We start from the raw sequence: 17,737 nt of genomic DNA on the forward strand, positions 1-17,737 counted from the left end.
CGATGATGGCCACGCGGGCTTAAAACACCACAAATTTTCTTTTTCCTCTTGTTTGAGTTTTGACTCGTTCGAGTTTCGTTGACCCGTACGAGTGACCATAGCACAAAAGTACTGAAGCTACATGTGTTACGTGGTTACACATGTTGCCATATATCGGTGTGCAAATAGTAAATGTGGGGATCCGCTTTGCAGCTTAGATTGAACAATGTTTTTGCTGCCTGTAATGCCCCTACACTTCCAGTTCAGTCTCCTACAAAGTCTATTTAGGGTTGTGTTGTTGTTGTCTATTTTGGGTATTTCAATTTATGTGTGGGTGATTCTCACTCAATTATTTATTAGAGAGATTTTATTGTCATACGAAGTTTTTTTTACTTAAAACACACCAATTCTTTTGAAAATAAATCAATATATACTTATAGATTGGTGTGTTATAAGAACAAGTTGGCATGTTAATAGAAATTCTAGGTTAGTTTTTATTTCTCATTTCTTTTACTTTTATCTTACATGTTTCCAAATAACTTGCAAACTTATTCTCTATTAGAGAAGGGGACAAAATTGGTATTTAAAATATGTTCCATGAAAAGGGGTCAAAAATGAGATTTATGAAAAAAAAGGAGATAATGCCATGGTTTTAAAATCTCGTTTGATTTGTCACCAACGAGATGGATAGATAAGTCATCTCAAACCCTAAAATATGCTAAAGAAACTTTCCATTCTCTCAAATTTCTCCATCGATCTATATTTGGAGATGTTAATAGTGATTTAGAAGCACTTTCTCTAAAGTAGAGATCATTTGAAGTTAGGTTTTGATGTTTCTATCTCTAAATCTAGAGTTTTAAGGACAGGAAATGTTCAGCAACAAACATTTTGGCAAACATTTTTCAAAACGTGGGTTAGAGGTTTTGGAATGGGCAGATTTTTGGTGAGGATGATCTCTTCGGTGAGGAGATCATCATTACCAAAAATCAGCCAATTCCAAAACTTCTAACTCCATCAAAAATGATTTACAAAAAATGGATAGTCCACGATTTTTCAACTTGTAAACTGAGGCTAGAAGTTTTGGAATGGGCTGATTTTTGGTGAGGATGATCTCCTCACCGTAGAGATCATCCTCACCAAAAATCAGCTCATTCCAAAACCTCTAACCCATGTTTTGAAAAATGTTTTGCCAAAATGTTTGTTGCTGAACTGGACCCTTTAAAGACTAGTTGGAGTTGCTTTCGGTTCAATGACTTTAATTGTTCCTTAAGAGCAACTCATCGGAGACTCTTACTTTATTGTCCTCTTTTTTGGAGGAAAAAAAATCTAGGTACTTATGTTGAAAATAAGTCAATTTTGAAAGTTTTATATCTAAATTGAATTAAACAATGTATAGGTAGCACGGTTGGAGTGTGTATCTCATGGATACCCATAATTACCATGCATAACCACTAAAATGGGTATAGGTAGAAAAGTTGGAGTTGCTACAAGTAATTGTTATTTTATTATTTCTATTGATGATTGTACTCATGCAATGTTGTTAAATAACATATACAATCACGTACGACCAATACGAATTGTTCGCATATGCGGTGGTATATGCTAGAAAAAAAATATATTGATCGTTGGACAATATGTCATCGCATATTATTGATTGTCATTCTTGATATATCTTGATTTCATGATTTCAACTATATTACTCAACTCTCGATATCTTACATATGCCAAGCGTTTGTTCTATCTTTCGTTTTTTGAAGCCCCCTTACATGACATGTGTTAGAACCATATATCTATCTTCATCAGATACATAACTGCACATATTTATGAGGGTGTGCAGTTGTGTATCTGAGGAAAAAAAATTGTGGTTCTAGTCCATGCCACATCAGGGAGCATATATCAGAGGTGGTGTCAGAAAATCACAACTCTTCTTTTATTTCGTATCAATGGTATGGATTGACACACATAACATAAATGCAAGAAAAACCATATCTCAATTTAAACACACATACCATAAATGCATGAAAATGAAAATGCAGGATTATTCAAGATGTTGATGAACATCTTCATTCGGCTTAAAGATACATAAACATGAACTATAAGTCCCACTCAGTGCTAGAGATCATAATTGTTTCATTTCGATGAGGTTGATTGGAGTCGTATCTCTCGGATGAGTTGAAACTTGGTAACTAGTTTAGATCGAGGTGGCCAAGTATCTTTAATGATTGGAGAGGTTGAGAAATTCTCCATCCATGATGATAGTAATGGAAACTTTTCTTCATCGATAATCTTCAAACCGAGAATCTCCTCTAAGACGCTGATCAAGTTTGCAGTCCAACCAAGGATAATATCTACTAGTCCAATCGCTTCCCCACCAAAAAAAACCTTCCCCTTGAGCTGTTCTTCTAAGATTTCCAAGTTCTCCATGGTTGCAACTAAAGCTTCCTCATGTTCTTTCCCTTGTTTCAAGAAAACCCCCCATATTGAAGGCACCAACTACATTTTGAAAAAATTTAGGAAAAATGGTGCACTCTATGACTCTCATATAGGTTAGATGAAGATGATAATCTATGGGTACAATAGTAACACACTAACTTTTGTTTATAACACACCAGATGTAAATATCGGAAAAGAATTTGAATGTCATAATATCGATATATACAAAAGAAAAGGCTCTTTATTGATTCAAATTTTGTACCTATGGGACATAGGAAGATGAAAAAATCAAAGATTTCATATTTGACATGTTTTTATTTTTGTTTGATACCTTACAAAAAGGAAAAAAAAATAGTCGTGATAATCGAACTCCCCCACGTGGCATATTAAAAATACTTTCCTGACGTGGCATGTACTAGAACCATAGATTTATCTTCGGGATGCACATTTTCATATCTCAAAAAATATGTATAATTGTGTATCCTGAGGCAAAAGATCTATGGTTCTAGCACATGCCACATCGTGAGAGTATTTTGAGTATGCCATGTGAGGGAGTTAAAAAATCATTACTCAAACAAAACAAAAAAAAGTCGTGATAATCTCACTACCCCACATGGCACACTCAATCAACTCTCTTAACATGACAAGTTTGGGAATGGTCAATCTGTACACCTTAGGATACACGGTTCCCTTAGGATACACATTTTTATGAGAAAGTGCAATTTTGTATCCCAAGGCATACAGATCTACAGTTCTCGAATTTGTCATGTCAGGAGAGTCAATTGAGTGTGTCACATGGGGTAGTCACAATATCACAATTCAAAAAAATAATGGGGAGGTTTATTCATGTCCTCCACATTTTAGTAAATATTTGTGGTACAAAGTGATCACATATTGCCTTTGACTATGTAGGGCTGGCAATGATCTGAATTATATTCGATGTCCGAATCGATCTAATCCAAAAAATATATGAAAAATCAGATTTTTGGATGTACACCAATTCAATTCAAACATATAAATAAAAGGGCATGTGATTGGATGTACACCAATCCAATCCGAACATATTAAGATTTTTCTTAATTTCATATAAATACATTTAGATAAAATATTTTTGTCTTTTTTATTTCTCTCTATATTTGTTGTAGGAAAGTAGATTTTTAAAAAAATTTGAACATTGATAATTTTAAAAATAAGACATGCATTCGGATCGGATTTGGTTCACATATTCATTAATCCGTTTGGATCGGATCAGATGAGAGTGGCACTGATTCGGTATTGAATTGATCCATTGCCACGCCTATGTGATTAATAAAAATGATTGAAAACCCCCCATTCTTAAATAATTTACCAAAACTCCCTAAGAAATTCCATCTTATTCAGACTTCAAATTATAGGGTGAAAACTTTAATCTATTTGGCATCCTCAAAGTCTTATTCCATGGATTTGAGGTCGGCTAAACGAATCTTGTTCTTCCATTTGTCTCTACTCATAATCATGTCTTATGTTATTAGAATTTTCAACTAAAATATTTGGTCTAATTATGACTAAAAATGGTTTTTCTTGAACATGTTGAAATCATCTTCAACTTTATTTTTAGGGTAAGTAAGTTGACTTGAACCCATGATCTCAAAGTTATTTTGCAACGTGTCAAACCAACCGAGCTATGGGTCTAAGCCCATATCAAAATCATCTTCATCAATTTTATGCTTCTTGACAACTTGATTTTTTTTTTCTGAAACACTCTTCCAATTTTTTTCCCTCTGAAAACTCCATCATCTTCTAGCCTTGATTTATTTTGCAAAGCCATCTACGATTAAACCTTCATCGGGTCGTGATAATATGACTTCCTCACGTGACATACTCAATCAATTCCCCCCAGACGTGGGGTGTGCCAAAACCAGACTTTGTGCGGTTGTGTATCCCGAGGCATAAAGTTTATGGTTTTGGCACACCCCGACGTCAGAGAGTCGATAGAGTATGCCACGTGCTTAACATGGATAACCCTTGTTTGGTGGATCTATTTTCTTAATTTGTGTAAAATAAATTTCATTAATTTGGTGTGTTATAATCAAAATTTAGTGTGTCAATATAAGAACATGTAAATACTCATAACAATTACTAAAATTTATTACCTTATCATCCCCGAATTTGGCCCAGAAACGTGCCATGGCTCTCTCATAAGGATCATTAGGCAGTATTGGATTCTCCTTCCACGTATCGTCGATATATTCGACGATGACGAGAGATTCACAGATGGGTTTTCCATTGTGGACAAGAACTGGGATCTTCTTATAAACAGGATTATATTGGAGAAGAAGATCACTCTTGTTTGAGAGATCTTGTTCGATGAAATCATATTCGATTCCCTTCAGTTTCAATGCCCAAACAACTCTCAGATTGAAAGGGCTTGACCATGTCCCTAATAGCTTCACTTCTTCCTTCTCCATTGATGCAACACACACCATATGTTACATGTATTTATAGACTTATTCAAATTAAAAAAATAGAGTAATTTAGAGATACCCCTTTGGATTTTGATGAATATTTTGAGGTACCCTTACGTGTTTCAAACTTACGAAGACAATACACTTTGCTTTCTCGAGAAAATATGTCATATTCAAACTCTTTAGTGTTAATAAATTGAACATAGTAAACCACGAGGGGTTGGCCCAATGGCAATTTCGGATCATTTAGTAATTAATGCCTATAGGTAGGCAGGTCGTGAGTTCAATACCCAATATGAGTATTAATTCCTCAAGAGCCACTTGCGAGGGCGCACCCTCACTAACCCAATATGGGTGATGTGTGAGTATTGCTCATGCCCCAGGACTAGTCCTTGAACAAGACCATGGTTTATGGATTGGGCAAAAGCCAGTACGGGTGATGTGTGAGAATTGCTCATGCCCCAGGATTAGTCCTTGAATAAGACCATGGTTTATGGATTGGGCAAAAGCCCAGATACGTGCCCGATCCCTTGTCTATGAAAGAGCATGATTGATTACTGACCCAAATCTTTGGATGAGATTTTTATTGTTTGTATTTGAAGTTTTCAATGTTTAGAGGAACTTTCTTTTTAACCTATTTAACCTCAATATATGTCGTGAAACTTTCAAAAAACTTCAATTTTCCTAAAATTCCTATTTTATTAGAAGTTGAAAATGAGGGTATTTATGTCATTTTCATTTGTCTATAGTAGAAGATGAAAGGTCAAGGGGTATGCCAACTGTTTGAAAAATACGGAGGTATCTTAAAAATATATCAAAACTCATAGGGGTAGTATCTAAATTACCCATAAAAAATGTACTTTTCTAAGGGAGGAAACTTCTTCTTAGGCGTTGCTCGGGCCCACTGTCCTTATCGATGTGGTCTGCATAGTAGGCTAATTTGTCTGATTGATTGTCCACTAAATAGAGAGCAAATATATCTAATAATTAGGACCACAATTTTTAGGCTATATGCTCCTACATTAAAAAGTCGATTACAATCCCTACTAGAAGAAAATATGGGGAATTACCAATTTGTGAGCTGAAAATGAGTTATTTACGATTTAAGCTATCTGTTCATTTTGATTATCTAAACGTGAATGATTGCATTTTCGTTATAAAAAAAAAAAATTTAGAATAATAACGAATTCAATGGTTTTAAAGTACTTATTTTAGTCACTTTAAACCTGCGAAATAATGACGTTATCGTTCACGTTTTGGTAATTAAAATGAACAATTGGTTGGAATCGTAAATTCGTCGAAAGTTAATCACTTTTTTGTAAATATCCCAAAAAAATATTAAAGATGAAAATCCTATAAAATTATGAAAATCTAAAAGAATGTGAAAGCAAACGTGAACTCAATTTCAATAATAGAAGATTTGACTCTAGAAAAAAGTGGTATAGTCGAACAAGACTTATTTAGGCGACTCTAAATCTTTAAGATAAGACTTTGTTGTTGTCGATTGTATCATGAGAGATAGTATAGTTCTATTGGTTTTGAAGTCTCTGAATTTGACGAATTTACAATTCTGATTCATTGTTCTTTTTAATTACCAAAACGTGAACGGTAACAAATTCATAGGTTTTAAAGTGATAATTTCATAGGTTTAAAGTGACTATCTCGCAAAAAATAGCAAAACTTGAAAGATAGTCACTCTAAACCTTCGAAATTGTCACTTTAAACCTTTTGAATTTGTTACCGTTCAAGTTTTGCTAATTAAAATGAACAATGAGCCGAAATCGTAAATTCTTCAAAAGTTGATCATGTTTTAGTATATATCTCTTCTTTCATTTCTCTCGTTGATGACTAATGACGTTTATATTTAATGAATGAGCATGCAAGAAGAAGAAAGTAGTCACAATAGGAGAACAAATGGGTAAGAGTAGAAGAAACGCATCACATTAAAGGGCACAAGTCAAAGTGCAATAAGTACACCTTGGGAATAAGTCTTCTGGGGTAATTTGGTAAAAAAAAATTGAGGGTATTTTCAGAACAAATATTAATTTCTCAAGTGTATTATTGCACTCTAACGCGTGCCCTATTAACAAGACCTCGCATTAAATTACATACATATATTTGGGTATGTTTGATAACAACTCACTGGGACCAACGGTTGTCAACTCCCGTAAGTTAGTGTTTTATAATTGAGTTCTCCCACAAATAATACTCCCTCTGAATGTGGTTTGCTTAAAAGAATCACCCCTTAAAGCATAGATTCCTTGCTCACCAACAAAGGTCAATTTCAATGACATATGGTAATACGTATTAGGTTAGACTAAATGGCATGGATGCCCCCACATATTTAATCTACTTTGAAGGTCATGGAGAAGCGTAGTAAGGATATTTATAAAAAAGTGTAGAGTTTAGTCCCACATCATACACAAATTGTCTTGTCTCTCTCCTTATAAACTCCTGGGCCTCTCCACTCTTTGCCAGTGAATTTTGAGTAGGACCCCTAAATTTATCAAAAAGTGGTCAACTTTTGACAAATTTACCAAAACGTGAATGATAACGAATTCAGAGGTTTCTAAAGTGACTATCTTTTTAACGAAAGCGTGATCATTCACGTTTCGGTAATTAAAATGAACAGTTAGCCAGAATCGCAAATAACTCATTTTCAGCTCACGAAAAGTTAATTCACACAAGGTAGTACATACAAGGCACATATTTTAAGCTTCCCTTTTCTTTCTTAGTGTAAAAGCCATATCTCAATTTAAACACCCATAACACACAGCATGAAAATGTAGGCTTATTCTAGATGTCGTCGATGAACATCTTTATTCGATATACATCTAGCCAACATGAACTATAGGGTCCCGACCATCGCAACTGCTTCATTTACATGATGTTGATTTGAGTCGTGTTTCTCGCAAGAGTTGAAACTTGGTAACCAATTTAGATCGACTCGGCCAAGTATCTTTGATGATTGGAGAGGTTGAGAAATTATCCATCCATGATGATAGTAATGGAAACTTTTCTTCATCGATCATCTTCAAACCACTAACCTCCTCCATGACACCAATCAAGTTTGCGGTCCAACCGAGGAAAATATCAACTAGTCCTATCGCTTCCCCACCAAAATAATTCTTCCCCTCAAGCTGTTCTTCTAAGATTTTCAAATTCTCCATGGTTTCAACAAAGGCTTCCTCATGTTCTTTCCCTTGTTTCAAGAAAACCCCCAATACTGATGGTAGTAACTGTATTTTGAAAAATTAGGAATTAAAAAAAGTGAAAAGAGATGAACTCTATGAGTTCTTAGATGATAATCTAATGGTTACAAAACAGAAAGCCTATACTAACACACCAAATTTAATTTTGTTTATAACACAACAGATGAAGTTGTGTGTTATAATAAAAAATTGGTGTGGCAATATAAGAGCTTGTCATACCCACTTTCTTCCTCTATTATGCTCTTATTTTATATGAATAAAATTTCATTAATTTGACATGTTATAATCAAAATTTGGTGTGGCAATATAAAAATATGTAAAAAACCAAAAAAACTTATAACAATGACTAAAATTAATTACCTTATCATCCCCGAATTTGGCCCAGAAACGTACCATAGCTCTTTCATAAGGATCATTGGGCAGTATTGGATTCTGCTTCCACGTGTCGTCGATATATTCGACGATGACGAGAGATTCCGAGATGGGTTTTCCATTGTGAACAAGAACTGGAATCTTCTTATAAACAGGATTATATTGAAGGAGAAGATCACTCTTGTTTGAGAGATCTTGTTCGATGTAATCGTATTCGATTCCCTTCAGTTTTAATGCCCAAACAACTCTCAAATTAAAAGGGCTAGACCATGTCCCTAATAGCTTCACCTCTTCTTTCTCCATTAATTGTTTCGGGGCGGAGCCAGGATTTTCTTCAAGGGGGGCAAATTATATATAAACAATTATAATGTAAGTAATTGATTTACCACTATGTTTTCGAATTGACGAGATACCCCTTGTCCTTGGTCTTGTCTTATAGATTAATTTTAAATGACTTAAATACCATAATCTTTGATCTCTTCAAGCTATTTAATTTATATGTTAAATTACATTTAATCCATTTAACATTATCTTTATTAATATCAAAGACACAATAGTTTTTTAATCGTTTAGAAAATAATTTGTAAAGAAAAACATTTTTTTTTATTTAATAGTCTGGAATGTATAATTTCGTGAAACATAAGATGATTTCACAAAATGTTTTGGTAGTTGCCACCTCTCAACCCCTCCCCTGGCTCCATTCTTGCCGTTGCCCCTCGACACTCTGGCTTTGCCATATTATTGCAAAACACACACACACAATATGTGTCATTACTGCTTAGGGTCTCTTTTATAGGTATTTATGGACTTATTCAAAAAATATATATTTTTAAAAAGTAGAGTAATTTAGAGATACCCCTTTGGGTTTTGCTAAATATTTGAGATATCCTTATGTATTTTCAAACTTATGAGACAATACACCTTTATTTTATTTGAAAAATATGCTGTATTCATACTCTTTAATGTTAATAAATTGAATATAGTAAAGATGAAGATGTTTAGTTTAATAAGTGGAAAGATTCTCAAAGTTGAAATTAGAAATGAGTGTATTCAAGAAAATATAAGAATCCGACACATTTAGCGAAGGTAACCCATGTTAGGACAAGACATCATCATTCTTGGATTCAGGCAATGGAACAGGTTCACCCAAGAAGGGGAAAGGGAAAGGGAAAGGAATGTAATAGAATAGGCACGTTAACCCTAGAAGAGAAGAGATCAAACATAAGAGCACGATAAATTAAAAGAAAGTTGACTAAGATGATATGAACATGTTCAAAAAAGGTCAATAAAATCTCAAATAAAAGAAGGTATTCAAGTTAAAGATCCTAAGAGTAACTCCTACGCATTCGGGCTCGAGTTTTGCATCATCTCTCAGTGTCACTTTAGAGAGCCAGAGGCCTTTGAATCCACTCCAACGCACTCTACATTAGGTTTTTTACTTAGAAATTTTTTGGAGAGAAGTAAAATAAGAGAGTAAGATTCTCTCTCTTTACTTGTTGGCAGTAAAAAAAATTGATGACAATTGGGAGTCATCTTACTTCAACTGAATTTTGTGTAAAATTATAAATAAATTAAAAATCATTAAAATATTTATGGAGAGTCATTTTGGATAGTACGTTTGAAGTGCAAATCCATTGAATAAGAAAAATGGCTCTACATAATAAAATGCCTAATTATGCCTAGCTAATATGGTTATTTGCGTTGGAGTTGCTGTAAAACATCGAGAGGAAGAGTAAAAATATGAATGATGATATGTGTAGCCTCACTTTTAATAACACGAGACTTGACTCTGTCGAATATTGAAGGAATAAGATTCGATTAGCAAATCCAAATCTTTGTATAAGGTTTTGTTGTTGTGTTCAAAGTCTTCAATCTATATATCATCATAAACCTTTTGCCCAAAATCCTTAATTTTTTTCTTTTTAATTTATAAAATATTCATTGTCTTCAATTCCACTAAAAATTCTATTTTTCTCTTGATGATAAACGCGAAAGGAAAAAAAAAAAAAAAAAAGCTTTCAAGATGTTGAGTGTATATTTTGTTCTACTCTCTCGAGTGTCATACCCCAATTAAGCCCTGTGACCCTATTATATTCATAGTTCTACTGGTTAATGTAGTATTAGAGTTGTAGGTTTGTATGAGTCATGGGTTTCGATTCTTTCTACCCTTATGGGTGAGAGGGAGTATTTTCCTCCACTCTTGGGTGTGTCATAACCCAATTAAGTCCTATGACCTTCTAAATTCATAGTTCTCCACCACTCCAACAAATCAATCTTCTAGAGTAGTTGGGTGGTTAACACAAGAATCGAAGATGACAGGTTTTGGAGAAGATCAAGGGTATTTATTTCATTTTCATTTGTTTCACATAGAAGACTAAAAGTCAAGGGGTATACCATCAGGTTGAACTTGCATATAAGTATCTAAAAAATTTACAAAAGTACGGAGGGTTGATATCTAAATTATTTATAAAAAATTGTATTTTTTTTAAGAGGTAACTTTAGCTTAATTTTCTCCGTAGTGATCTCACGTTACATGCCAAGAGTTGTTGAGTCAACTTTCAATGCCGCCCTCGATATTGACGTCTAAAGTCTAATGTAGAAAACTCTTTTGAGCCCACTGTCCTTTGATGAAACTATGGTAAGAATCTAGGAAATTTTGTGTTAAAATCGAGTTCAAATTTGACAAATTTTTCTTTTGATTAACGCTGAAGTGATCCCGAGGCTTTTCTCGAGATATGAGTAAAAAAAAGTTTATATGGTTTGTATCCACTTCCACATCAAGAAGTGCAATATGAGGTTCCAGAAGATGAATTAGATCTGGACGCCATACACGTCCAAATCTAAGAATGCTTTTGCAGCTGAGTCATGTAAGATCCGACACTGCCCAGATGTGTTGTACCTAAACTTTGTGATCGTCAACTCTACTCATCATGGCATAGCTGAGTCGCGATGAGTTTATGCCCATCCTTAGGTAGGGAGGGGCAGACCAGGAGAGGATAATAGGATGAATGGACCTGTTATCTTTTGAGTTCAAATTGGGGAGGTATAATAATCGTGGAATTATTAAATGAATAGTTTTCTATCATATAAGAGATTACATTAAGAGGCTCAAGGATTTAGAAAGATGATAAGTAGGAATCCCCATGAATAAAAAAAAATGGGGCAGGTGATGTGACAATATGGGTCCTTAAGGAAAGGAAATGATTTATAAATTGAAGTGGAGAGCCTCGAGAGAAAAGACTTTTGGAATGTGATTGAATCTCTTGACTATTATTTTCTATAACTTTAATTCTAATTTGAGCATCAAAGAGTAATTGACAAGTACCACAACAGTGCCCCAACGTGATCGTGGAGAAAGAGAACCTCCCATCAGAGAGATTTGAGTTGTTCGAGGTAAATCAAGAAAAATACCTTTACACCAATCATCTTTTTTAATATTTATAAAAATTGCCATATACTTAATTTCATATTTTTTTTTAAGAACAATATATTTTTCTTGTTATATGGACAATTTGATGAATTTACCTTTTATAGCCATGTGTTGAATACAGGCTCACTAGAAAGGTAAATAAGTAAACAGTTAAAATGAATAATAAGTTAGAATCGTAAATAACTCATTTTCAGCTCACGAAATGGTAATTCACACAAGGTAGTAAATGCAAGGGGCATATGTTAAGCTTCCCTTTTCTTTCTTAGTGTAAAATCCATATCTCAATTTAAACACCCATGACACAAAGCATGAAAATTTAGGCTTATTTTAGATGTCAATGAACATCTTTATGCGATATACATCTATGCTGACATGAACTATAGGGTCCCGACCATTGCAACTGCTTCATTCAGATGATGTTGATTTGAGTCGTATTTCTCGGATGAGTTGAAGCCTGGTAACCAATTTAGATCGTCTCGGCCAAGTATCGTTGATGATTGGAGAGGTTGAGAAATTATCCATCCATGATGACAGTAATGGAAACTTTTCTACATCGAACATCTTCAAACCAATAATCTCCTCCATGACACCAATCAAGTTTGCGGTCCAACCGAGGAAAATATCAACTAGTCCAATTGCTTCCCCACCAAAATAATTCTTCCCCTTGAGCTGTTCTTTTAAGATTTTCAAATTCTCCATGGTTTCAACAAAGGCTTCCTCACGTTCTTTCCCTTGTTTCAAGAAAACCCCCCATACTGATGCTAGTAACTGTATTTTGAAAAATTAAGAATAAAAAAAAGAGAGAAAAGAGATGAACTCTATGAGTTCTTAGATGATAATCTAATGATTACAAAAGAGAAAGCCCATATTAACACACCAAATTTAATTTTGTTTATAACACAACAGATGAAGTTGTTTTTCTATTTTTCTATCTTTTCTAAGGAAGCTCTTGTGTTCTAATTTGAGAGGCCATGAACCAATAACACAATGCCACAAGTCTGGAAAAATAGAAAAGATGGTTGGTTAGTGGTGCGAAAATTGTGAAGTTTTTGAGCGATTTTCTTGCTTGAATTTCACGTTTACATGACACCATTTCATTGGTTCATCATCTTAGCACCGTTTTTCGCTAACATCAAATCTCAATTATTTTAGGGCTTATGAATTTTTTTATTGGGTAATTTAGACATATTTCTCTATGTTTTAATGAATATTTGATGTACATTCACAGTGTGAAAAAAATCCATATTCGACAACCCTAGATCATCAATTTTTTATTGTGGAATTTGTTTTTTCAACAGACTGAAACCATCAAATTAATGGAGGACGGAATAAATTAGACGGCTCTAACCCATCGAATCGAAGAACATCAAAAATTCCAACAACCTGGGCCATCGAAATTCGATTTCTAAAATTTGTGGGCCTTAGCCTGACAAATTTTCCTGTTGAATTTTCCAATTTTCATATAGTGATTTAAGCCTATATTAAAAATGATTGAAGTACTCACTTCTTCAATATTTTACCAAAACACTTCAAAAAAAATATTCTATCTAATTTGGTTTCTTCAAATTACTAATTAGGGTGAAAACTTTTTTATTTGGCATTCTCAAAACTTTATCCCAAATATTTGTGGTCAACTAAACGAATCTTGCTTCTCTATTTAACTTTGTCCATAATCACGTCTTATGTTATTGGAAGTGTTCGTATTTGCTTTTACCATCTTCATCCACAATCTTTTGGAATTTCTTCTTGCTCTTTTTTAACTTAAATATTTCTCTTAATTATGAATATTATTGGCCTTTGTTAAATATGTCAAATTTTTGCTCACAGTCCAACATCGATTTGACTTGTGGCGCACATGATGTAAATAATAAGAAAGTCATTTTCTCTCTCCTACCCATTCTGGAAAAACAAAAGAGTCGTGATTTTCTGACGCCCCTCTAGTACACGCCCCCTGACATGGCATGGGCTAGAACCATAGATTTTTTCTCTTGGGATACACGATTCTACATCTTCATAAATATATGCAGCTGTGTATCCTGAGAAAAAGAATCAATGGTTCTAGCACATGCCACGCCAGGGAGTGTATAGGGGCGTCAGAAAATCATTACTCAAAACGAAATTGCTTGCTAAGAACACCTTGTGTCATCCAAAACATGATCCAATACCAATTGTAAAGGACGGAATTCTATGAATTTAAAAAAAAAAAAAAATCATTTTCACCTTGAGATTTTAAAATGTGATGCATTTAAAAAATGCACTCTTTTTATTAGAAAATCCCCATTTCCCTCCCGTGTGGTGGTGGTGGTGGTGGTTGTTGTTGTTGTTGTTGTTGATGATTATAATGATGTTGATGTTGATGTTGATAAGTAATAGCGTATCACTATGACAGAAGGCCTAAAAGAAAAAAAAAGAACATAAAAGAGATCCTAACAAGGCAAGTTAGACATTATTAGTGATTGTTATTCTTGATGTATCCTGATTTCAACAATATTACTCAACTCTTGATGTCTAACATATGTCAAGCGTTTGTTCTATCTTTCCTTTTCAAATAATGATTTTTAAGCCCCCTTACTTGACATGTGTTAGAATCATAGATTTTTGTTCATCGGGATACACAACTGCACATATTTATGGGGATGTGCAGTTGTGTATCCTGAGGAAAAAGAACTGTGGATCTAATCCATGCCACGTCAGGGATCATATTGGGGCGTATATCAAAGGGGCTGCCAGAAAATCACAACTCTTCTTTTATTTCGTATCAACAGTGTACATTGACAGACATAACATAAATGCATGAAAATGAAAATGCAGGCTTATTCAAGATGTTGATGAACATCTTCATTCGACTTAAAGATACATCTACATGAACTATAAGTCCCACTCAGTGCTAGAGATCATAATTGTTTCATTTCGATGATGTTGATTGGAGTCGTATCTCTCGGATGAGTTGAAACTTGGTAACTAGTTTAGATCGAGGTGGCCAAGTATCTTTAATGATTGGAGAGGTTGAGAAATTCTCCATCCATGATGATAGTAATGGAAACTTTTCTTCATCGATAATCTTCAAACCGATAATCTCCTCTAAGACGCTGATCAAGTTTGCAGTCCAACCAAGGATAATATCTACTAGTCCAATCGCTTCCCCACCAAAAAAAACCTTCCCCTTGAGCTGTTCTTCTAAGATTTCCAAGTTCTCCATGGTTGCAACTAAAGCTTCCTCATGTTCTTTCCCTTGTTTCAAGAAAACCCCCCATATCGAGGGCACCAACTACATTTTGAAAAAATTTAGGAAAAATGGTGAACTCTATGAGCTCTCATATAGGTTAGATGAAGATGATAATCTATGGGTACAATAGTAACACACTAACTTTTGTTTATAACACACCAGATGCAAATATCGGAAAAGAATTTGAATGTCATAATATCGATATATACAAAAGAAAAGGCTCTCTATTGATTCAAATGTTGTACTTATGGGACATAGGAAGATGAAAAAATCAAAGATTTCACATTTGACATGTTTTTATTTTTGTTTGATACCTTATAGAAAGGAAAAAAAAAATAGTCGTGATAATCTAACTCCCCCACGTGGCATACTAAAAATACTTTCCTGACGTGGTATGTACTAGAACCATAGATTTATCTTCGGGATGCACATTTTCATATCCCAAAAAATATGTACAATTGTGTATCCTGAGGCAAAAGATCTACGATTGTAGCACATGCCACATCATGAGAGTATTTTGCATATGCCATGTGAGGGTGTTAAAAAAATCATTCACATGGCACACTCAATCAACTCTCTTAACATGACAAGTTTGGGAATCGTAAATCTGTACGCCTTAGGATACATGGTTACCTTGGGATACACATTTTTATGAGAAAGTGCAATTTTTTGTATCCCAAGGCATACAGATCTACAGTTCTCGAATTTGTCATGTCAGGAGAGTCAATTGAGTATGTCACATGGGGTAGCCAGAATATCACAATTCAAAAAAATAATGGGGTGGTTTATTCATGCCCTCCACATTTGAGTAATATTTGTGGTACGAACTGATCACATATTGCCTTTGACTATGTAGGGCTGGCAATGATCTGAAATATATTCGATGTCCAAATCGATCTGATTCAAAAAAATATGAAAAATCAGATTTTTGGATGTACACCAATTCAATCCGAACATATAAAAACAAGGGCATGTGATTGGATGTACACCAATCCAATCCCAACATATTAAGATTTTTCTTAATTTCATATAAATACATTTAGATAAAATATTTTTGTCTTTTTTATTTCTCTCTATATTTGTTGTAGGAAAGTAGATTTTTAAAAATTGTTGAACATTGATAATTTCAAAATAAGACGTGCATTCGGATCAGATTCGGTTCACATATTCATTAATCCGTTTGGATCGGATCAGATTAGAGTGGCACTGATTCAATATCGAATTGATCCATTGCCATGCCTATGTGATTAATAAAAATGATTGAAAACCCCCCATTCTTAAATAATTTACCAAAACTCCCTAAGAAATTCCATCTTATTCAGATTTCAAATTATAGGGTGAAAACTTTATTCCATTTGGCATCCTCAAAGCCTTATTCCATGGATTTGAGGTTGGCTAAACGAATCTTGTTCCTCCATTTGTCTCTACTCATAATCATGTCTTATGTTATTAGAATTTTCAACTAAAATATTTGATCTAATTATGACTAAAAATTGTTTTTCCTGAACATGTTGAAATCATCTTCAACTTTATTTTTAGGGTAAGTAAGTTGACTTAAACCCATGATCTCAAAGTTATTTTGTAACGTGTCAAACCAACCAAGCTATGGGTCTAAGCCCATATCAAAATCATCTTCATCAATATTATGCTTCTTGACAACTTGATTTTTTTTTTTTTTCTAAAACACTCTTCCGATTTTTTTTCCCGTTGAAAACTCCATCTTCTAGCCTTGATTTATTTTGCAAAGTCGTCTATGATAAAACCTTCATCAGATCATGATAATATGACTTCCTCACGTGACATACTCAATCAACTCCCCCCAGACGTGGGGTGTGCCAAAACCAAACTTTGTGGGGTTGTGTATCCCGAGGCATAGAGTTTATGGTTTTGGCACACCCCCACGTCAAAGAGTTGATTGAGTATGCCACGTGCTTAACATGAATAATCCTTGTTTGGTGGATCTATTTTCTTAATTTGTGTAAAATAAATTTCATTAATTTGGTGTGTTATAATCAAAATTTAATGTGTCAATATAAGAACATGTAAATACTCATAACAATTACTAAAATTTATTACCTTATCATCCCCGAATTTGGCCCAGAAACGTGCCATGGCTCTCTCATAAGGATCATTAGGCAGTATTGGATTCTCCTTCCACATATCGTCGATATATTCGACGATGACGAGAGATTCACAGATGGGTTTTCCATTGTGGACAAGAACTGGGATCTTCTTATAAACAGGATTATATTGGAGAAGAAGATCACTCTTGTTTGAGAGATCTTGTTCGATGAAATCATATTCGATTCCCTTCAGTTTCAATGCCCAAATAACTCTCAGATTGAAACGGCTTGCCCATGTCCCTAATAGCTTCACTTCTTCCTTCTCCATTGATGCAACACACACCATATGTTACATGTATTTATAGACTTATTCAAATTAAAAAATAGAGTAATTTAGAGATACCCCTTTGGGTTTTGGTGAATATTTTGAGGTACCCTTACGTATTTTAAACTTACGAAGACAATACACCTTGACTTTCTCAAGAAAATATGTCGTATTCAAACTCGTTAATGTTAATAAATTGAACATAGTAAACCCCGAGGGGTTGGCTTAATGGCAATTACGGATCAATTAGTAA

The 17,737-nt window shown here is 34.1% G+C and overlaps 3 protein-coding genes across 3 annotated transcripts; all 3 read right to left on the minus strand.

The window, feature by feature from the left end:
• Positions 1 to 1,951: 1,951 nt before the first annotated feature.
• Positions 1,952 to 4,875, minus strand: LOC147383739 (putative glutathione S-transferase). Its single transcript, XM_086425763.1, has 2 exons — positions 4,545 to 4,875; positions 1,952 to 2,472 (listed from the first exon to the last, which is right to left on the minus strand). The coding sequence occupies exons 1-2, from the start codon at positions 4,857 to 4,859 to the stop codon at positions 2,110 to 2,112; spliced, it is 678 nt and encodes a 225-aa protein (XP_086281889.1). The 5' UTR covers positions 4,860 to 4,875; the 3' UTR covers positions 1,952 to 2,109.
• Positions 4,876 to 7,515: 2,640 nt separating this feature from the next.
• On the minus strand, positions 7,516 to 8,783 carry LOC147383740 (putative glutathione S-transferase). Its single transcript, XM_086426948.1, has 2 exons — positions 8,429 to 8,783; positions 7,516 to 8,095 (listed from the first exon to the last, which is right to left on the minus strand). Exons 1-2 carry the CDS (start codon positions 8,741 to 8,743, stop codon positions 7,733 to 7,735), a joined length of 678 nt encoding a protein of 225 aa, XP_086283074.1. The 5' UTR covers positions 8,744 to 8,783; the 3' UTR covers positions 7,516 to 7,732.
• A 5,811-nt stretch (positions 8,784 to 14,594) lies between these two features.
• On the minus strand, positions 14,595 to 17,490 carry LOC147383741 (putative glutathione S-transferase). The gene is made up of 2 exons (XM_086426696.1): positions 17,173 to 17,490; positions 14,595 to 15,138 (listed from the first exon to the last, which is right to left on the minus strand). The coding sequence occupies exons 1-2, from the start codon at positions 17,485 to 17,487 to the stop codon at positions 14,776 to 14,778; spliced, it is 678 nt and encodes a 225-aa protein (XP_086282822.1). The 5' UTR covers positions 17,488 to 17,490; the 3' UTR covers positions 14,595 to 14,775.
• Positions 17,491 to 17,737: the final 247 nt, after the last annotated feature.

The sequence above is a fragment of the Akebia trifoliata genome, chromosome 15, assembly GCF_017979445.1.
Source record: "Akebia trifoliata isolate Shusen 1 chromosome 15, ASM1797944v1, whole genome shotgun sequence".
NCBI lineage: Eukaryota > Viridiplantae > Streptophyta > Magnoliopsida > Ranunculales > Lardizabalaceae > Akebia > Akebia trifoliata.